This window comes from Acomys minous (assembly GCF_964271855.1).
Source record: "Acomys minous genome assembly, chromosome: 6".
NCBI lineage: Eukaryota > Metazoa > Chordata > Mammalia > Rodentia > Muridae > Acomys > Acomys minous.
The window spans coordinates 45,773,934-45,796,619 of NC_140487.1; the positions used below are offsets into that span (position 1 = coordinate 45,773,934).

The window sequence follows — 22,686 nt, forward strand, 5'->3', positions numbered from 1 at the left end:
AATCAACAAATTGCTACACAGAAAACAATGCTCAGTGGCCAACCATATCACTAGCCATCACTATACATGCTATTCAGGTATACACCAAAGGGTACAGGTTGCTTCACAAAAACACACATCTGACATGTCACAACATAGGTGCTAACAAGACATAACTCATAAAGATGAAAGTACAGCTAAGGAAGGTATGTTAGAGCTTAATGCAAATTCAACAGAAATGGAGGTACAGAAAAAATAGTAACTGTGAATTCAGCACTGTTGCAATTCAGGGGACTGTAGATAAAGGGCCTCCATCAGCTCACTGACATAGAAAGTTAGGTGCTCTACAGACAATAGATAGTGGATTACAGTAATCCCTAACATCAAAACAAGACAAAACAAAAAAATACGACAAAAATGCAGAAGTCAGTGGAATGAGAAGACAACCTACAGACTAGGTAAAGTGGGTGTACAGAACTTTGACCTGATAAGGAACTATAATTGACAATACATAAAGAACTGTGAAAAGCATATAGTAAACAACAACAATAATAATAATACCCTGACTAAAATGTCAGCTGAAAAGCTGACACTTAAAGAAGATATACCAGTAGCCATAGGCATGTGAAGAGGCGCCAAAATAACTGCAGCACAGACTAGAATGGGTAAAAATTTTAAACACCAAATAAACACTAAAGGGGCACTGAAGTAATGGGAACTGGGACTAACTGCTGACGGCAATGAAAAACACATAGTTTCTCCAAACACAAACAAAATGTCCTCTTACTGTGGGGCCTAGTAGTCTCACACTGTGGCATCTACACAAACGAGCTGAAAGTATGTCCACACTAAGCTTGAACATGTTTGTTGGATGTAGCTGTCAAAACTCTAAAAACTCAAAGATGTTGTGAGCAGGAAATGAAGAAATAAAGCGTGGTACCTACAGATCAAAGATGGTAACCCAAGGTTAGTAAAGAGGCATGAACAGAACATGAGCTATTAACACACAACCAAGTCAAAGGAGCCTACATAATTAAGGCCACAGCTACATAAAATACTAGAAAAGGCAAAATGATGGGAACAGTAGAAGATGAGAAGCTGTCCAGGTCAGTGGTGACATGGGGAAGACAGTGGCAGATGGGCGGTCTGGGGGAAATCTAACTATTCTGTGATGCTCTCTATAACAATGATGTAAATTATAAATTTACACTAAAGTCAAGTCCAGGACAACCAGGGCTACACAGAGAAACCCCTGTCTCATGAGGGGAAAAAAAGCCTGCTACAGTTATCATGATATTAACAACTGGGTTTTATATGCCTGTGGTGTGTAATGGTGCCAGCCTATTGAAGGGATAAGTGAAGATTCATCCTGAGTAACAGATCTCTATCTACTGCCAAGCAATTTCTTCAACATAAGATGATCCCATTTCTGCTCGTTATATACTTCTAATGGGGAAAGAGAAAGGGTTAGAAACTATCACAAAGGGTGTAAAATACAACTTAATGATCACAAATAAGTTTATTAATATACCCAAGACATAATAATAGGATATTACAAGGAGAATCCAACTACATTTAATTATAAGAAATATGGGTATAACACCACAATAAAAGAGCCTACTATGGGAGATACATTTTATACAGAAAAGCTAGGAGTAATTCACTGTGTGTTTAAGAGGTACAATTCCCAACAACTTGAGTAAGTGACCTGGGTACTGTGATCAGGAGGAGGTAGCATTAACATCTGCAGAGTCCTGCTAGCCCTATAGTGCTGAGAGATATCTGATATATTTGTGTATCTTCAAAATTATATCTACTGAGTTCTATTCAAGGTCTTAGATACCTAAAAAAAAGACATTGTAAATCATATCAACTATCTAACAGTTTACCTAGCACCTTACAAACCAGGACGTCTCGAGAAGTATGAGCTCCAATAATTAACAAATCTCTCATTTATAAATAAGTTTATTTATAATGATATTTACATAATAAAAACAAAATACAATAAAGCTCACAAGTAGGACAAATAGTCTGGGGTATAAAAACAGCAATATAGACTGACAGGCAAATTTTAAAGGAATAGTTAATAAAGACTGAAATATCAGACAATTTTACTTCTAAATTTCATTTTGTCACCCACACTGAAATTGAACAATGGCTTCTCTTCAGGTGGTCATGTATTGGAAATCCTGGGAACTGGTAAATTATATTTTTTTAAGAATTTAAAGTTAATGACCTATTCCCATGCAGTACCTAATGCTGCTTTAGTATGAAGTCACCTCCTTTGAAGTGAAGTAGCATTAAGTTAATCTGCTCTGCTGGACTAGACAAATGTCACCAGCATTTGCTCATCTATGGTCATATAGCAGTAGGAGAGAAAACTGGAGCTGAAGTGACTGGGCAACAATAGTTAAGAGAAGCAAAAGCGGGAGAGGAAACTGATGGTAACACATACAAGAGTAGGCGGAGTTAATGAGCACAGAGTGCAGTAAGAAAACGAGAAGGAATCGAGCCACAGAGCAGGACAAAGGATTAAGTTACTACTCACTGGAAAACAACTTAGTGCCTAGCCAAACAAATGTGTTTTACCAGAAGGAGGAAGAGGACCTGGGGATGTTAGTAGATGGAATGCCACCTTTTGATTCAGGCTGAGTTCTTACTGACATTGGTGAACATCTGCTTCAAATAGCAATAAAATGAAGGCTAAACAACCTATACTGCTGCATTTTTTAACACAATAAAAACTTCAAATGAGACAGGCAAAAACAAGACATAAGCATTGTCAAATAAGGCACATGTAAATCTACACACAGTATCCAGTGAAAGACAATATATATATATATATATATATATTTGGAGGTAGAAATAATTACAAAAATACTGACATTTCTAAAGCATTAGCATATTTGTTACAAACAATCACCAACTAATCCCCATTCAGAAAACTGCTTTGTAAAATGATTATTCAGCATCTTCAGGATGTGAATGTCTGGAGAATCCAGTTAGTGGCAAAAAGTTGTCCATACTATGAGAAATGCAACATGAAATTATAAAAAGTTACAAATGCTCATAAACCCCATGGTCACTGTGATGTGAATGGCCTTGAGTGCACCAAGTTGATACTTCCTCATCAGTCAGGAATTCTGAGTTTTCCTTTCACAGACCCATTGACGCTTTTAGTAACGTGGCTATATCTGCTGGCATACTTCCTTCATCAGCTGCAGGTCAGAAAATGATATGAAAGTTACGTAGAAATACTGGACTTCTAAGACATATTTTCTCTCAACTTTTTCTTTCTTTGGTGAATTCCTATTTATAACTAATTCCCAGTTTATTTCAATGTCATCTCATAAAACCCTGCCCTACCCTTTGCAACTGAGTTACTTTCCTTCCTACTGACAATGGCATAGCTGTAAAGTCACAAATATTTCTGATGTATGAAGATGGCTGAAATAGAGCAGAACGAATCACTTCTCTCACAAAAACCTGAGACACAATCAAAACCACAGGAGCACTCTCACCTGCTGTACTGATAAGACACCCGCACAAAACGCAGAGCACTGGGCAGACACTTGAGGAGCTCACAGAGCCCCTTCCCTCCACGCTTACTCAACTGACTTGAAGATAACCCATGGCATGAAGTTAACCCTCATCCTAAACTGACACCATAAGAGAGAAAATGCTAGGAGAAAGAGTAGTCTTTCAGTTTCTCATTAAAATAAATAAATAAATAAATAAAAAACCAAAAAACTTAAAAGGACAACTGGGAGAAATCTGAGTAGGAAATTTGATTATATCTGAACATAACTTGTTCGTAACAAACTCTGAAAATACTTATCTAAAATCTTGAGTGTAAAGTGCCATACTGATAACTAACTTCATACTAGTGCTGGAGGGGACAGGGTAAACACGGGTGTCAGTCAGTGAGCTTTCCGTCATACCATGCTTTCAGAATTTTCATATAAAAATTTCTGTAATAAACCCAGATGGTGGTGGCACATGCCTTTAATCCCAGCAATCCAGAGGCAGAGGCAGGTGGATCTCAAAGTCAAGGCCAGCCTCATCTACAGAGTGAGTTCTGGGACACCTAAGGCTACACAGAGAAACCCAGTCTCAAAAACAAAAAAATCCGTAATAAAAGTTCAAAAGTGTAATAAACTAGTTACTCAAGAAACAAAGAATCCCATAATTTTTATCATAAATCAATAGTTCTCCAGTTAATGTACAGCAGAATCAAGTGGAAGGTGTGTTAAATGACAATATAGAGTGCCTAGTACATCTAATAGAGAATTCAGAAATCTGCATTTCCACTGCCAAGTGCCACAGATGCAGATCCTGAGACAAAGGCCAGCTCTAAAGAAACAGACTCTAAAGAAGCAGGCCGTGAGCAGTCATGGTCTTTAGCCATGCTGATTTTCCAGAGTTTTCACAAGGACTGCTGATATACACACTCATCTGCAAATACACCTTTCATTTACAGGGCAAAAGAACTCCCAGTGTAAGGAGGAAAAGAATACACACAACTCTAGTTGTGTTACTTCTTTTTAAACATGAAACTGGGACACAGCTAACGTTGAAAGTAAATAAATGACAATATTGTATCCCTGGTTTTATTGGACAAGAAATAAAGCATCCCCTGTGGAAAAACAAAACAAAACAAACAAACATCTTCCCAAAACAAAGGGACCACATATGGGAGTACGGCTATGAGCTGCCCCATGTTTGGAAATGAAGTCATGAACTTAAGAAAGTCTCGTAGCCAGGCATGGTGCTGCACGCCTTTCATCCCAGCACTCGGGAGGCAGAGGCAGGCAGATCACTGTGAGTTCGAGGCCAGCCTGGTCTACAAAGTGAGTCCAGGACAGCCAAGGTTACACAGAGAAACTCTGTCTTGAAAAAACAAACAAAAAAAAGTCTCATAACAACTAAGCCACCTTTCAGCCCCATATGCACATTTCTCTCTCTTGAATTTTAAATTATGTGAGTATACGTCTCGCTAAAAATTTACACACATAAATACCACATGTAAACTTACAAAACATAAAATTATCATTTCTGACAACAGAAAGGAGCCATTTACTTGAGGTTTCTAAGGCCCAAGAAGTAGTAAGTAGTAGTAAGGAGGAGGAAAAGGAGGTGGTGGTGGTGGGAGGAGGAGGAGGAGGAGGAGGAGGAGGAGGTGGTAGTGGTGGTGGTGGTGATGGTAGTAGTAGTAGTAATCAATAATTTTAATTTTTTTTTTGGTTTTTCGAGACAGGGTTTCTCTGTGTAGCCTTGGCTGTTCTGGGATCACTTTGTAGACCAGGCTGGCCTCGAACTCACAGAGATCTGCCTGCTTCTGCCTTCCAAGTGCTGGGATTAAAGGCGTGCACCCCCACACCTGGCCTTGAACTATATTTTGATAAATAATTACTGGTCAAAATAAAATTATGTAAGTATTAGGGCTCTTAAAAGTTATTTACACTATAAAATAAGTTTTCAACCTTTGAGTTGATGGTATTACTCATTTAGTAAACAAATCATAAAATTGTGAGTGAAGCTTTAGATCCAAACTTGATTTTGAGGATATCATGGTATGCATTATACGAGATGGAAGAGACAGACATTTCAAAAATCAAGGTTTGTTTTTGTTTTTTTTTTAATCAATTCTGACAAAACAAATTTTCATTATAGTTGCATTTAGCATAAGTATGCATATCTTCTCCTATTTTTGTCTTCCAAACTATACATACTAGTTAAGAACTCTGGTCATCTATATTTTAATAAATATCAGTATTTCTATGTGCAAAAAGCTTACCTTCATCTATTGTGGTCATGTCTTGCTCTAGTTTCAACTTCTGTTGGTTAATTTTTAGCATGGATTCTTCAATAGTTCCTTGGCTTATTAATTTAATAACTAATACTTCTCTAGAAATAAACATACGACATGTGTACAGGTCACTAAAGTTATTTATTTAAACTAACAGTTCAACAGGAGAATAAGAAAAGTTAATAAGTTAATGACTGGTGGTTTGAAGAAGATGGTTCCCACATACTTATATGCGAATGCTCAGTCACCAGGGATTGGCACTATCTGAACGGATTAGAAGGTCTAGGAGGCGTGGCCTTGTTGGAGGAACTGTGTTACTAGGGTTAGCCTTTGAGCTTTCAAATGCCCAGAACAGGTCCAGTACCTCTCAGCCTATGGATCAGGATGTAACTCTCAACTACTGCTCCATCACCATATCTGCCATGGCTGCTGCAATGGTGACAACGGACTAAGCCTCTGAAACTGTAAGCAAGCCCCAAATTAGGTGCCTTCTTTTATTATTTACGTACTTATTTATTTGCTGGTTTTGTTGTGGTGGGTTTTTTTTCCCTCCCTTGTTAATGAGACAGGACTTCTGTGTGTAGCCCTAACTGTCCTAGAATTCACTCTGTACACTAGGCTGGCTTCAACTGTCTCTGCCTCTCAAGTGCTGGGATTAAAGGCATGCACCACTATGCCTAGCTAAATGTTTTCCTTTGTAAGAGTTGCCTTGATCATAGTATCTCTTCACAGCAAGAACAGTGACTAAGACAGACCCATAATTAACTTCTTTTAATCAAAATACTTGAGATTGGCATTTAGAAGCATTAAAACATACAGACATCCATCCTCTCCTCCTAATCCAAAAGAAAAATATATGTATGCTTTGAAAATTGCTTTGGAGCATGTTAGATAAGCACTGTTGCCTTATTATACTACTTTTCCTGTGTTTGAAGCCCAAGTCTTTATGAAGCTCAGGCTGACATAGAACTTGCTCTGCAGGGACAGGCTGGCTGGCCTGAAGCCTCTCCATTGATGGGATTACAGATACGAACTACACTACTGATAATATACATCTCATAAACTGTAAAAATATTTGGTAAGGAAGTGGGAGGTTAATTTAATTACTAGAAAATGAGTACACAGTAATTTACATGACAGCATCAATGTATGTTAAACATAGCAGCTATATTTTGCTAGGAAAAAAAACCCTAAAGACAGGATATCACAGCTTCTTTCATATTTTTTACTCATCAAGTTGGTACTTGTTGAAAACTAAATTTCAACTGACAATACTTACTTAGTCTGACCAACTCTATGGCACCTGTCTTCTGCTTGTTTGTCATTGTATGGATTGCAGTCAATGTCATGAAGTATAACAACATTTGCTGAAGTCAGATTTATTCCTAACCCACCAGCTTTGGTTGACAAGAGAAATACAAAGATATCCATATCTGTATTAAATTCATCAATTAGATGAATCCTGTAAGACAAATGGAATAGTTTCAGTTTCACTAAAGGATAAGTATGTAGATCCAAAAACCTGGGAGATTGCTCTTCCCATTACACTTGCTTTCTTCTCAGCTATCACTGAAGGACCCCCTTAAGTCAATTCAACCATTCTAATTTCATCATTTAGCTAAGTAACACTTATGCAGTCTAACTTTCTCAGCAATCTGACAGGATGAGCAATACACAAGATGAGCCAAGGACTGCACAATCTCATTGTATCCCAGGATTTGTTTTTCATTTTGACCCTTAACACTAATAATTGGGGGGAAATTAGCATAGCTGATAAAAAATAAACCATTTAACAGACTAAAAAAGTATTCTACTCTCTTAATTTTTATGAAAACCTTTAAGAACTGGTTCTTTGGTTGTATTTAGGGGGGTGGGCTTCGGGGATGTCTCACTATGTAACCTAGGTTGGCCTCAAATGTTAGATCCTCCTGCTGAACAAGAATGTTTTTCTAAACATTTAATTAACCTTCAAAATAATAAAAATCTGATCTTAAAACAATGCTGATTAAACAGTAAGATATTTTAAACTTTGAATTTGTTTAGTTTTGATTATATTTTTTTTTAACACCCTAACCAGTTTCCCATGCCTTCTAGTCTCCCTCATCCACCACTCTTCCTCCATTTCTCTTTAGGCAAGGGCAGGCCTCCCATGGTTATCAAGCAAACATGACATACCAAGTTGCAGTAAGACTAGGTACCTCCCCTCATATTAAGGCTAGATGAGACTGCCCAATATGAGGAAAAGGGTCCCAAAAGCAGGTCAAGGAGTCAGACATTGCCCCAGATCCTACTGTTAAAAGTCCCACAAGAACACCAAACTACAAGACTATAACATACATAGAGAGAGCCTGGGTCATTCCTATAGAGGCTCCCTGTCAGTTCAGTCTCTGTGGGCTCCTAGGAGCCCAGGTTAGTTGATTCTGTGGGTTTTCTTGTGGTGCCCTTGATCACTCTGGCTCCTACAATCCTTCTTCCCCTCTTTTGCAAGACTCCCCAAGCTCTGACTAATGTTTGCTGTGAGTTTCTGAATCTGTTTCTACCAGTTACTGAATGAAACCTCCCTCGAATGGTTCTTTAAAGGTGAAAAATTCAGAGCTGAGACTGTGGTTCAGTTATAGAGTGCTTGCCTAGCATATGAAATACACCGAGTGTGATCTCTAACACTGCAAAAAATACAAATCACATAAAGAAAAGAAAAAAAATTAAGAAAAGCATACAAGCCGGGCGTGGTGGCGCACGCCTTTAATCCCAGCACTCGGGAGGCAGAGGCAGGCAGATCGCTGTGAGTTCGAGGCCAGCCTGGTCTACAAAGTGAGTCTAGGACAGCCAAGGCTACACAGAGAAACCCTGTCTCAAAAAACCCAAAAAAAAAGTACACAATTCTCATAGTTTCTCAGAATACATTTGTATATAATTCAGGAAAAAAAGTAAAGGAAAATACTCCCCCAAAAGGTAATATTTGAATATTTGAATATTGAATATTTGAAATATCAGAGCCTAAGACTTAAGACAAGAAATTTTTACAAAATGCTTCTTATATTTAAAATGCTAGCACATGCAAAAGTGAATGGTGCTTGGCAGATAATACTAACCTTTCAGAAATCTGAGTCTTTCCATCTAATCGGAGGTACCTGTGCTGATGATGCTTTAAGAGAACCTCTAATATATCCAGCATCATGGTAAACTGGCTGAATAATACAACTCTATCACCCTGTGGAGATATATGTATGAATTAGAAACAGGAAAGTAAAACCATTACACTACCCAAAGCCTTAAGCCCTACAAAATAAGGCATTCTTAAAGAGTCTTCTGGGAACTTTGCAGAAAATTCCCCATGATAAATTTATTTAATGCTCAATTGCTTAAATGTTTTAATAGTAAAGTAACAGTACCAAGAATAAATTTATTTTTCCTTACACATGGATATATTGCTTTATCTTCTGAAGGTTAGTAGCAGAAGTTTAATTCTCAGTTTTTAAGTTAAGGAAGTTAGTTATTACTTCCTTTTCCTAATAAAATAGTATCATTCACTGAGACCAGCTACATAATCACTACTTGGATGTTAATACTGAAAATTTGAGCCTATTCCATACAAATTGCAGTATCAGTCAAAGAAATTACCTTCAAAAAATAATTAAAACTGGGCCATGTGTGGTGGCGCATGCCTTTAATCCTAGCACTTGGGAGGCAGAGGCAGGTGGATCGCTGTGAGTTCAAGGCCAGCACAGCCAAGGCCACACAGAGAAACCCTGTCCCTGTCTCAACCTCTTCCCCGCCAAAAAAAAAAAAGAAAAAAAAAAGAAAAAGAAAAAATTAAAACTTAAAAAACTAATACAGATGTGATCTAATCTGACTTTTAATCTTTTCTTGGAAGGTCTAAAAAAGAAAATAAACAGGAAAAAATATGTGGAAAATCTGTGGAAACAAGTGTTTAAAATACTAACTAGGTTCTGCCAGGTTAATCCCAGCAGTTGGGAGGCAGAGGCAGGCGGATCGATGTTGATGTGAGTTTGAGGCCAGCCTGGTCTACAAAGTGAACCTAGGACAGCCATGGCTCACAGAGAAAGCCTGTCTCGAAAAACAAAAATCAAAAAACAAAACAAACAAACAAACAAAAATACTAGGTTCTAGAAGAACGTAGAACATAAACTAACTTTTAGGAAGTAGAACTGCCTGGGACAAGAACAAAACCAGAGACATGCCTTCTAATAGTTTCTGTTTCAGAAGTTCAACCAACTGGGAAGATACAAGGAGACAGTCAATTCTTTTTAATACCTTCTGTTTCAACTCAGACAAGATGCATCCTAAGGCCCGGAACTTGCCAGAATCTAAAATTAAATCCATATCTAACTGGTAATCATTAATGTGTCGATACTGTTTACAAAGTACATGTAGTTCAAAGTCTGTCATAACTTCCATGTCTTCAAAGATCAGGTCAGGGTTAGCCTCACAATGTGTAGGTTCCTTTTTACAAATGAAACACAACAAAACATAAATACACAATTTATAAAATAATCAGAATAATTTAATAAAAACACTTCACATTTGAAAAAAAATACCCAAATCAGACATTTTAGTACAATAGATTAAGGGTAAGAAATAATTTTGTGTATCCTACAGAAAGGTAGATTTTTATCTCTTCTAGAAATAGTAAGTTCACTTATAGGTGAAAAACTTTTTTTCTCGTTCTGTCCAAACATGTATTAAGATAGATATTACTAATGTATAAAAACACCATTTGTCCTTACTATGTAAATAATTAATCCACAATTTGGAATTTAGTTCAAAATAATCCTAGCAAAGTATCTACAGGTTTACAGGAAACAAGAGTAGCATAGTTATAAATGCTAACTAGAAAGTAATATGGGCAGAAGGTTCTTTATAAAAATTCTTTGCATTTTCACATGTTTAAAATCACAAAATAATTAAAAAGACAACTTGTTGCATTCAACACAGATATAGCTACAAAAAGAAGAATAAGGAGTTAAGAAAGAATGAATAAACTGACAAAAAAAAAATACAACAAAAGAAAAACAAAAATAAAATATGGGAAAACTGTTCCATTAAGCAAGACACAAATATGAGGGATCTTTTAGTTTGGTTTCTTTCTTCTTTTTTTTTAATAATAGTTTTAAGATTTATTATTTATACAGTATTCTGCCCTCATGTGCACCTGCAGGCCAGAACAGGGCACCAGATCTCATTATAGATGGCTGTGAACCACCATGTGATTGCTGGGAATTGAACTCAGGACCTCTGGAAAAGCAAGCAGTGCTCTTAACTTCTGAACCATCTCTCTAGCTGTAGTTTTTTTGGGGTTTTGTTTTTGTTTTTATAAAAACTTTTTAAAAACTGTGTGTCATACATCTAGGTGAGAACCTAGCAAATTCTTCCTATAAAGGACTACGGGCCAACAGGCAACTAGTATTTTTGGCTTGGTAGGTAGAGTGGTGTGTACTGTATTTACTCAGCTCAGCCCCTACAGTGAGAAACCCTAAGAGATACCCAGATAAATGGTATGCGTATGTTCTAACAACAACAAAGCAAGTGCTCCAGTTTGCTGACTATCAACCCATTCTCTTTTGTTCCTCCAACTGTCTTTGCCTGGAAAATGTGCTTCAGGCTAGGGCTGCAGCAGCGTGGATGGTGGATGGTGGAGAACTTGTTTAGCATGTGCGTCGGTGGCTCAAACATGAACATGTCCGATAGTTTAGCAGCCTGACTTTCAGCCTAAGACCATCCTAAGCATTTCCCAGTGTTACTAGCAAATCCCAGCCTGAGTATAGCATAAGTTCTTACCTTCAACATTAGCTGAGACATCTCCTTCAGCTTCTCAGCTGTGTAATACTGGCGGTGTAGTAAAGGGTGATTGGCCATTTTTCTCAATTGCATCATGACATTGCACATTTCTGTGTTTTTCTCTGTGATCCAAAGAGTATACATTTTCTTAAACATCAAAGTGATTGATAGAAAGCTATTTACTAAAGCCTATCTTAATTTTTTAAGTCTCAAAAATGTTTCTCTAAATACCAACTAAAAAAGAACAACCCTAAAATTATCATATGCCCCAGTCTAAAATCACTTTTCCATAAGCCGTGGAAGCCAGGTGTTACCCAGGTTGTTGATAGACTTTTTCAATCTGTTGAAAAGGCTGGAGTAGAGTTGCTCCTGCTTCTCTGACATTGCACATAGCTCAATCTGATCCTTCTTGGGAGGCAGCTGCTTAAGAACCTTGGAAAAGTAAATCACTTCATGTGATTTTTCTAAGAAAACAGAATTCTTAGGGAAAAAAATGCAACCAAATCCACCCCAAATAAAGAATTACCTCCTCTTTCACTCTTCTGAGAATAAAGGGCTTTATGATTTGCTTTGCGTGTGCTATTCTCTCCTTTTCATATATACTCTGCTCATCTGCTGGTTTCTAAGCGAAATAAAAACCCAACACTGTAGAAATATCTTTAAGTCATAACAATAACCCCACACTGCAATATGCATAGTCATCAGACCCTCAATTCACAGGTAGAAATACACATTTGACTGTTTGGGCTTTTCCTATATAGAGACATGAGTCAAACCCATGGCCTTGGATATGACAGGCAGGTGCCTTTACACTGAGTTACTACTGTCTAGGACCAGAAACTTGTTTTTAAATTCTGAGCTGCAATCTATTTGAAGCTCCATATATAGTTTGAGGTTTTGTTGTGTGTTATCACGTGCTTTACTCTAGTAGTAAATCTGACCATGCCTAGTTGGTATTTAGATCCAAACATCCAATTCAGTCATTGACTGAATAAATCACATGGAAGGAAAATGTGTCCCAAGTTCAATTCCCAGCAACCATATGGTGGCTCACAACCATCTATAATGAGATCTAGTGTCCTCTTCTGGTGTACAGGTGTACATGCAGGCAAGAACACTGTATACATAATGGATAAATTTAAAATAAAAATACAGATATCAAGTCTAGCAGAAATGGTCATTCAGTTCAGTGGAGAGGCACCAAGTGCTAGTGGGCACTTGGACCAGTGGCCCAGAGATGAGACAAGTATAAGAAACAGACAAGCCGAGCATAATGGAGCATGCCTTTAATCCTAGCACTTGGGAGGCAGACAGGTGGATCACTGTGAGTTCAAGGCCAGCCTGGTCTACAGAGTGACTCTAAGACAACCAAGGCTACACAGAGAGACCCTGTCTCAAAAAACAAAACAAAAGAAAGAGACAAGTTCATAGAACCCTAGACACCAAGCAAAGGTTATTGTACATCCCAGTGTACAGCAGATTAGTGTGGTCATCAGCCCTAAACAAGTGCTTGGCTTTGAACAAGACACTCTCATCACCCCCTGCAAGGCTGACAGGCCATCCCGGAAGAGAAAACAGAAAGCGTGTAAGTCAGATGATAGGAAAGAGGGCCATGAAATGCTGTCCTATGGGCACAGCATGACCATGGATAGCACTCATGAACTCATAGCAATAGATAGCAATAGATTGCCTAGAAGTCTACAAGATGCAGAGCTCCTAAACATTTAGTCATAGATGAGAGCGGGGCTCATAGGCCTGGTCCAGAAGCACTAGTAATAGTCAAGCGTTGCTAGGGAAATTGAAGTCACTGTATTCATGGGGTAGCCACTGGTGAGTTACCTATGCTCTGGTGAATGATAGCTTTGGTTAAGCCCAGTGGGTTACCATGTAAAAACAATTGTCACAAGACCAGGGGTGGTGCCGCACGCCTATATTCCCAGCATTTCGGAGGCAGAGGCAGGTGGAGTTCGAGGCCAACCTGGTCTACAGAGTGAGTTCCAGGACAGCCAAGGCTACACAGAGAAACCCTGTCTTGAAACCTCCAGCCCCTCCTCCCCCCAAAAAAACAATTTTTACTAAAGTAGGATTGGAACTTGCTGAGCAGAGAGTAGCAGATAGAGGTAGCAAGGAGTTACGAAGGGATGGGGAATGAATATGACCAGAATCATTACAAACATGTATGAAATTATCAAGGATTAAAGTAATAATAGTAGAACAGTAAGGTGAAGAACAACAGAGGGCAACCTCAAGTCAGCCGCTAGCCTAACCATGCACATGCACACGCTCACAAATACAAAAGTCAAAGGGAGGCCATCTTAAGGATTCCAGGGTGGGCGTTCTCTCAAGTTTCAAGCAAGAGGCTCAAGAATGAAGCTGCTTATATAATGCCACTGAGCTCCAAGCAGAGAACTGGAACACCTGAGTCCAGTCAGCTCTTCACTGAAGCAGGTGGAAACAACAAGCATGGAGTGACTCAGTGAACTGGAGCTTGCTGCACCCAGCACTGGGCGTCCTCATATGCTCAGCTGTCCACTAAAATCTAACAATTTAATGACCAGGCTCCTTATACTATCCAATCAGAGACTACGAAAGATTCTTAGGAAATGAATCTAAGTGTGAGAACACACTACTTTCCCTATCACCAGATTATATATGGTAGAAGCACAGACGTACCATGTAGGAAGTCACTGGGTTAATACCAGCTTTCTGGGTAAGCCCTCTAAACTCTACCTATAGACGCCTCTGTGTTCCCAAGACAATGACGATGCAAACAAGAGAATTTCTAGCTTTAGAAAGGCCACTCATCCTTCCCAAAATGAATGACCTTCTTAACTTAGGTATTAGGTACTAGTTTTCAGTTTTTGTTTTTTAGTTGGTTGTATTATATCAGTTTTATTTTGATAATGGCACTGCAATTTTATATGGTATAAAAATTAGTAGAGGCTAAATAAATTATATACAAAAAGAAATGTTAAAAAAGAAACATACACATAGCCCAAGATACCATATAGATCTGAGCTCGCAACCAATTTAAAATTAATATTCAGCTGCTCATTAGGAAACTGAAACTCAAAACTCCTGAGTACTGGTCATAGAATTCATTTTTCTCCATACTCTGGCTTATATGTCCATACAGAGGCATATCAAGATCTCAAGCTCACTTGATAGAGCAAGTACTGTGAAAACAACCATAAAAGACAAAACCCACCTTCACGTTTAGGGGAAACACACATGCACGCTTACCGTTTTAGAAGAAAACATCCTTCGGATTTCACTGGTGCTGCTACTAAACATGTGTGGCATAACAAAATTCAACAATGACATGAGTTCTAGCAGATTATTCTGCACAGGCGTGCCCGTGAGCAGTAAGCGGTTATTTGCCTTAGAGTGAAGACAAAGCTTAAGTTAGTTTCCATTTTCAAGTGCCTCTCTCACCCATCTGATCAGTAAAGGATACAAGGAGGAAATTATAATCATCATTTATAATTTTATATTCTGTGATAGAAGGTGGGATATTTGATGTCAGTTACTATCACCTACTATACTTCAGTTAGAATGTGAAACTGCTGGTCACAATTTAAAAGTACTAATTTGGACCTTCAAATAATTCCTGAGGTGGTAAAATATACACTGTATTTGATATATATATATATCTTATATGAATTGGTGCTTATTGCAATATGGTACTAAGAGTATTTTCTCAGACTTTATTTATTCTATGTATCAGTGCTCAATCTACATGTGAACCTATATGCCAGAAGAGGGATTCCAGTATAGATGGTTGTGAGCCACCATGTGGTTGCTAGGAATTGAATTCAGGACCTCTGGAAGAGCAGACAGTGCTCTTATCCTTGGAGCCATCTCTCCAGCCCTCTAAGAATATTTTTTTTTTTTTACATTTTTAAAGAATTACTGAAGAAAAAGAAAGAAAAAACAAACTAGAAATACATGATAGAGGCCACAGGACCAACAAAGCAAAAAGATCTTTTTTTTAAAAAAGCCTCTCTGGGGGTGGGGGGTGAAGGTTGGGGGGTGGGGGGAGGGAGGAAAGGGGGGGATGGTAACATCCAATATAAAATTATGTTTGTGTTAAATTAGGAAAGGTAAATTTTATCACAAGTATTTACAAAGCAACTCTTACATTAATTGTCATTAGGTGCTGGTAGCGGATAGAGCCCATATTCTTCAGCATATGGCCTTCATCAAAAATTGCATAATTCAGTTTTAGCCGTCGAAAGAGGCCACGGTCATCAGAGCTGCTGATTGCACAATTATACCTGTTGCCATGCCAAAGAAAATGAATTATTTTTTATTATGCCTTTTAAGAGCTTAAGAGTTTATTTGGACATAAACTTTTTTTTTCAACATTTATTTATTATATATACAGTGTTCTACCTGCATTTACCCCTGCATGCCAAAAGAGGGCAGCAGATCTCATTATAGATTGTTGTGAGCCACCATGTGGCTGCTGGGAATTGAACTCAGGACTTTTAGAAAAGCAGCCAGTGCTTTTAACCTCTGAGCCATCTCTCCAGTCTCTAGAACTATTTTTCTTGAAATTTTTATTTAATTAAACTTATTTGTATGTTTTGTAAGTACATGTGTGCCACCAAAGACACAGGTGCAGAGGTCATGTTTTTTTCTTCCTCGGGTTCTCAGGTACAATGACAATTGCCTTACCCACTAAGCTATCTCACAGGCCTCTAAACAATTTTTTTTTTGATTTTTCAAATAGCTCTTACACAAGACAGCACTAAACACAGTCAGCTCTCAAATACTGACGTATTCTTATGGAATATTCACATACATGTAACCAAATTATGCAGTACTAACCTAAAGAAAATTTAACTGTAACCATTTTAGACAACTTTGATGCACTTGGGAAGCAGGCAACTTGAGAATAACATAAATAATCTAGCACTGCTGTATATTTGCCTCATAAGTGTATCTAAGAAGCAGAAAAGAGCCGGGTATGGTGGTACACACCTTTAATGCCAGCACTTGGGAGGCAGAGGGAGGTGGATACCTGAGTTCAAGGCCAGCCTGGTCTACAAAGCGAGTTCAGGACAGCCAAGGCTACACAGAGAAACCCTGTCTTGAAAAACCAAAAAAAGAAAAATAGTAATAAAATGAAATAAAAAGGAAAAATGAAATTTTGGATAAATTCTTTCCAAAATGGACCCTTATAGAAGATAGCAGTAATAAAAATTTAAATGAACTATAAAAATATTGTTTTCCACCACATGCTTACACTCAGTAGTTCCAACTACATAGTGACTATTCAAAGATATATTGAAGCTGGGTTTGGTGATAACTGAAATGCTAGCACGTGGTGGTAGGAGGAGAAAGGATCTCAAGTTCCACTAACTGACCTGGAGACCAGTCAGCTAACTAAAGGAGACCCCCAAACAAAGAGTTAGTTTCTTGTCATCCTTCCTGCTGCTCTAATTCAGAACTTTCAGTGGGAGCAGGAGATCTCATTGTATTTATTATCAACACTTATTTGCAAGTTAGAAATAAAAATCTTTGGCAAATTTTATCTTAAGCTTAACTGAGTTCTGCTATGCTTTCAATTAAATGAACAGAAATTGTACCTCCATTTATAGTGAGCTAGCAAACTCATTCAAATAAAAGGTTTTATACATTTTTTTTTTAAGCCTTCATTAGTAGCATAAATCACTGATCCTGCTGCACAGTCCCAGAATAAACTAACCTAAATATTACAACTATAAGGTATTTTTCTAGCTGGGCATGGTGGCATGCAGAAGCCTTTAGTCTTGGTACTTGGGAGGCTGAGGCAGGCAAGTTCAAGGTTAGCATGGTCCACACAGAGTTCCAGACCACCCAGGACTACATAGTGAAACCCTGCTTTTTAAAATGGGGGTACTGTACAAATTCTCCCCACCACCTCCCAGATTTTAATACTTACGTTGTAACAATTACATTGTAATCTTCATATTTATTATGGATGTTGAATCTAATTTGTTTACGTTCTTCTTGAGAACCTAGAATTTAAAAATGTATACTTTGACTGTACTTGTTGTGTTTAATTACATATTTTAATTTTTTAAAATTTCAAAATGAAAAGGAAAATGACTTACCATAATAACAGAGCACATTTAAACTGGGGCACCATAAATTAACTTCTCTTAACCAGTTATCTACAAAACACAAGAGATTTTTTGAATCTGCTATTGTAAGATTTGTATTTTTGTTAAAAAAAAAAACTATGAATACTATCCCCCATGATTAAGATGAAAGGTTCTGGGAGCTAGAGAGATGGCTTAGAGGTTAAGAGCACTGGCTATTCTTCCAAAGGTCCTGAGTTCAATTTCCAGCAACCACATGGTGGCTCATGACCATCTATAATGAGATCTGATGCCCTCTTCTGGCCTGCTGGCTCACATGCAAGCAGAATACAGTATAAATATAAATAAGTCTTTAAAAAAAGAGAGAGAGGTTCTGAAGTGTCAAGGTCAGGAATAAGGGGCAGAAGACAAGCTTATTTAAGAGATAATTCCAACTTAGGGAAAGATGTAAATTATTTTATACTTACATGCACAAAACTTCCTCACCCCAACTTGTATATTAAATTAACTCAGAAATAATGGATTATTGATTAAGTAGGAATTAAATGGCATCCTTTTAGATTCAAATAACTTTTTAAAGTTGGGCAGAGTAGCTACTCAGGAGCTGAGGCAGGAGGATCACCCGACTCCAAGAGTTCAGGCAAGCATAGATAGGCAACATAGTAAGACTTCTTCACAACCCCAATCTCCCCAAATTATAATATACTCTTTTGTTTATATTTTGCATTTGGCTATTTTTCCCACACACAGACCTCATGTAACCCAGACTGACATTAAACTCACTACACTATGAAGATGACGTGGAGCCCCTGATCCACCTGACTCTACCTTCCAGATACTTAAGGTTACAGGGTTATACTGGCACATCTAGCTCCTTTAACTCTGAAAAGTAATTTATAAGTACTGTGAACCAAAATAAATGACCATGTCAGGTTCCTGGAAAATATTACCTATGTAACCAAAACACACATACATGTACCTTTTCAAAAGAAAAGGAAACAGGTCAAAAAAAATTAATGTTCATCATCGCACATACACATCAATATAAAACACAACAAACAGAAAACCAGTTGTCCCCAGTATTACAAACCTATGGTTGAGGCCGGAACAACAATCAAATGAGGCCCTTTGTTACCCTCCTGAAAGAGGTATGCCAGGAACGCAATGGCTTGGATGGTTTTTCCTAGGCCCTAAAATCAAAAGTTTAAAAGACAATATATGAAATTTTTAAATGAATGAAAATAAACAAATGCTTGAAAGTACAAAAGGAAAAGGATTATTACTAAGCAGGATTGATTTTTCCATTTCCCATAATCCATTTCTGAGAATTCCTATTAAGTTGGAATGAGTTGAGTAGAATCTACAAATGGTTTTATAAGTTTTTTAATGAGCAGCATGGATGATAGATCTTAATAGCTGGTTTATACATGATACATATTAATAAGGAATGATTTTGTAGAAAGCGCCTAATTCTGTATTATTTATATAGAGGCAGAAATTAATGTGGCCTGTGGACTGTTTCATAACTACAGAAAAATATATACCCAACTCTATTATTCTGCAATTACTCTTAAGGACAAATAAGAGCACCATGTCACATGACAATCAAAAGAAAATAAACTCTGACATAATAGTAACAGATGAACCCCAGTAGCATATTATATCATACTGAGTGAGCCAGACAGAACAGTATGAACAGCACAGTTCAAACTGTGGCCTGAGGTTAGCCTTTACTAATAGGTTTTAGAACTAAGGTGCAGAGCTGGCCTTGGTGGCTCACATCTGTAATGCCAGTCAAATGGGAGGCTGAGGCAGGACGATCTATGCCAGTTAGAGAACAGCCAGCTTGGGCTACCGTTCTAGGCTGGCTTGGGAAATAGTAGAAAACCCTACTTCAAAACAAAGACAAGGCAAAACACGAAAGGCCACTGAATTAGCACATCAAGAGAGCTAAGTACTGCCAGCCAACTGTTACAAACTGAACGTGTTCTTGTTCTTCACTCAAAATACATATGCTGGATTCCTAACACTCAAAGATACAGTATTTAGTGGACCAGCCATAAGGAAGAGACTCAGGGTAATGCAGTCATAAAGATGGTATTCAAAACCAGTCAAGTTCACGTCTTTTAAGAACACAAAAACAAAAACAAACAAAAACCCCAATAGAAAGAAAGAAAGAAAGAAAGAAAGAAAGAAAGAAAGAAAGAAAGAAAGAAAGAAAGAAGAGAGAGACCAGGGACTGGCACAAAGAAGCAATGACATCTGAGGACACAGAAGCAATATCATTGCTAGCAAGGTAAGAAGAGAGGCCTCAAAAGAAAGTAAGCCTGCTAGCACCTTTATCTTTGGACTTCTAGACTCCAGAACTGTGGAGAATAAACTTGTATGGTATAAACATGGTATTTGTCACAGGTAACAAAAATAACTTCACACCATATATTCTGATGCCAAATATAATCTTACAGTATAGAAATTATTTATCTTTATTACTCTAGTTCTGAAAGATTATGCCATCAGGCAACACTTTGATAGCCCTGAAGGCAAAGCTGACAACCAAAGGCCAGGTCTGGTTCCCAAGTTCAGTTACACACTGTCATGCTATTTACATCAACTGTAAGCATTTTGAAATGCCCCAGGCATTACTTACTTTTATACCAAATGAATGGCATCTTTCTTTTAATAAGTAAAAAATAAGAGTGAGTATAAAGAAATAGCATTACTATGTTCATTTTGAGACTTCAATACACAATGTGATTTAATGTACTTGGCGTTAATTCACTGAATACTTTTTCTTTTGTTTGCTTGACTTTTTGTGGTAGGGTCTACGTGTAGGCCAGGCTGTCCTCAGACTTGAAATCCTCCACTTTTGTCTCCCAAGGGCTGAAGGCGACACAGCCAGCATATAACTCATGTTTAATAAATACTTTTTACAAGTATAGTTGAAGGAAGGTGAAGGTCACATAAGACTGTTAAATTCATATATGACTATATCTGGACTAATGGCTGCAACAAACTTCATGAGCTTAGCCTAAAGCAAATGTAAGCTGGAAAAAAACTAACTCAGAGAGACATCCAATTAAAATGATTTTGCTGATACTTTCATGTAATAATCATAACCAGAAGGACAAACCTGTTTCAATTCTGGAGGACTAAAACTAAAGCAATAAAAACAAAGAAAGGCAAAAGAAGTAAAAGATCCTATAATGAGAGCAGTTAAAACTACAATACCCAATAGAGGGCTAGGGATGCAGCTCAGTGGTAGAATGTCTGCCGAGCATGCCCTGAGTTTGTTAACTCCACAAATACAACCAGCCAATCAAAGAACATAAAGAAAACAAAACAACAGCAAGGGGAAAATGCTATGTCTTAGATGACAAATATCTTTTTATGACATGCTGAATAAAAATTCTGTTAATGATGTACACTTACCATTTCATCTGCTAAAATGCCATTAAGTCCATGTTTATGCAACAATGCCAGCCAATTCAAACCAACCTTCTGATAGGGCTTAAGTAGCAAACTGATGAAGAAACAACAAATATTACAGATTTATATACTTTTATTAATTTTCTATACTATTTTTCTGACATTTAGGTTATAAAGAAGTTATATGCAAAAAATACTTAGATCTAAATGAGCTTACCTTTCAACCTGATTTTTATAAGCTATGTAATTTTTTTGTTTGTTTTTTGTTTTTTTTCCAAGGCAGGGTTTTTCTGCATAGCCTTGGCTGTCCTGGACTCACTTTGTAGATCAGGATGGCCTTGAACTCACAGTGATCCACCTGCCTCTGCCTTCCAAGTGCTGGGTTTAAAGGCGTGGGCTAGCACGCCTGGTAAGCTATGTACATTTTTAAAAAGCAAATCTAAAATATAACCCACAATAACTTTTTAAAATCTCATAAAAATTTACTCAATGTTTCGTATTTATTTCTTTTGGCAGTACAAATACACAAAACACTTCTATGTTTGGTCAAATCATAATTTCACCAAATTACTGAATTCCATAAATGACCAGAATATTAACTATGATAATGTATTATTAAATTAATATTTATTATAGAAAGTAGATTATATTGACTGGACTTTCAGCGTGTTAAAATAATTATAAGTTTTAGAACTAAACTCTTACAAACATAATTTGTTCTTTTGCTAGGTTGCTTACTAATGGCTTTATGCAGTTCTAGAGTAACATGTATGCACATGTGCATATATTATATTTACATATACAAATATGCTAAGCACTGATATGTACCAAAGTATTATGCAAGTGTTTTTATCGTCTTAACTTGAAAATGCACAAACAAAATAATCGGCAGGAACAATTTGTTTACATTATTACAGAGAGAATAATGGATGAAAACATTTTCCTAGATGTTTAAATGTTTAAAATATTAACAATGAAAATCTACTATATAAAGAATGCACATCATTTTTCAGATGTCATTTTATTAACTTTTTAAGAATACTATAAATAGCTATCATCATGGTTTTTCAGATGAAAAGAATGAGACTCCAGAATATGGGGCTGTACACCTACAAAATTTCAAATCTCAGATTTAAATTTGGGAAGTCTCACTCAAACCAAAGCCTAGTCTCATACTGAGGAGGACAGCACTCACCACACATAAATGTGGAAGCTTCTCTACCCAAGTTTTCCCTAAAAACATTCAGTGTATACACAGAAAAGAGGTCTGGACATAAGCTGTGGCATGTAAGTAGCTATGGGGTCAAACTCTGAAACCAATACATCTTTATTCCAGTGAGAGGGGAATTGCAATACATAAAAAATATTCTTATTAAAAATAACAACAATACAGAGAAGAGAAACTATCAGCATTGCTAAAGTCATCATACTGTGTGCCCGCCTTACCAAAAAAAAAAAAAAAAAAAAAAAAAAGGTGCTGTTTACCAGCATAATTCTATGATCTGACAGAGGCAATGATCCTACAGATGCAGCACCAAAGCCTTCAAAAATGCGAAAAGACTTTTCCAAAGCCTAGTATTCAAT

The 22,686-nt window shown here is 37.3% G+C and overlaps 1 protein-coding gene across 3 annotated transcripts in view; it reads right to left on the reverse strand.

Annotated features, from left to right (window-relative positions):
* Window positions 1-1,928: 1,928 nt before the first annotated feature.
* SMARCAD1 (SNF2 related chromatin remodeling ATPase with DExD box 1) overlaps window positions 1,929-22,686 on the reverse strand; it is a 62,942-nt gene continuing 42,184 nt past the window's right edge. For all 3 annotated transcript variants that reach the window (XM_084785472.1, XM_084785470.1, XM_084785471.1), the window contains exons 11-24: window positions 21,106-21,196; window positions 18,767-18,866; window positions 17,689-17,748; window positions 17,517-17,592; window positions 15,729-15,864; window positions 14,831-14,968; window positions 12,114-12,209; window positions 11,902-12,019; window positions 11,588-11,709; window positions 10,064-10,252; window positions 8,881-8,999; window positions 7,068-7,250; window positions 5,777-5,886; window positions 1,929-3,197 (exon numbers count right to left, since the gene is read on the reverse strand). In XM_084785472.1, the coding sequence (XP_084641598.1) occupies window positions 3,136-3,197; window positions 5,777-5,886; window positions 7,068-7,250; window positions 8,881-8,999; window positions 10,064-10,252; window positions 11,588-11,709; window positions 11,902-12,019; window positions 12,114-12,209; window positions 14,831-14,968; window positions 15,729-15,864; window positions 17,517-17,592; window positions 17,689-17,748; window positions 18,767-18,866; window positions 21,106-21,196 (1,600 nt within the window). In that variant the 3' untranslated portion in view covers window positions 1,929-3,135. The remainder of the gene's footprint in view (window positions 3,198-5,776; window positions 5,887-7,067; window positions 7,251-8,880; window positions 9,000-10,063; window positions 10,253-11,587; window positions 11,710-11,901; window positions 12,020-12,113; window positions 12,210-14,830; window positions 14,969-15,728; window positions 15,865-17,516; window positions 17,593-17,688; window positions 17,749-18,766; window positions 18,867-21,105; window positions 21,197-22,686) is intronic.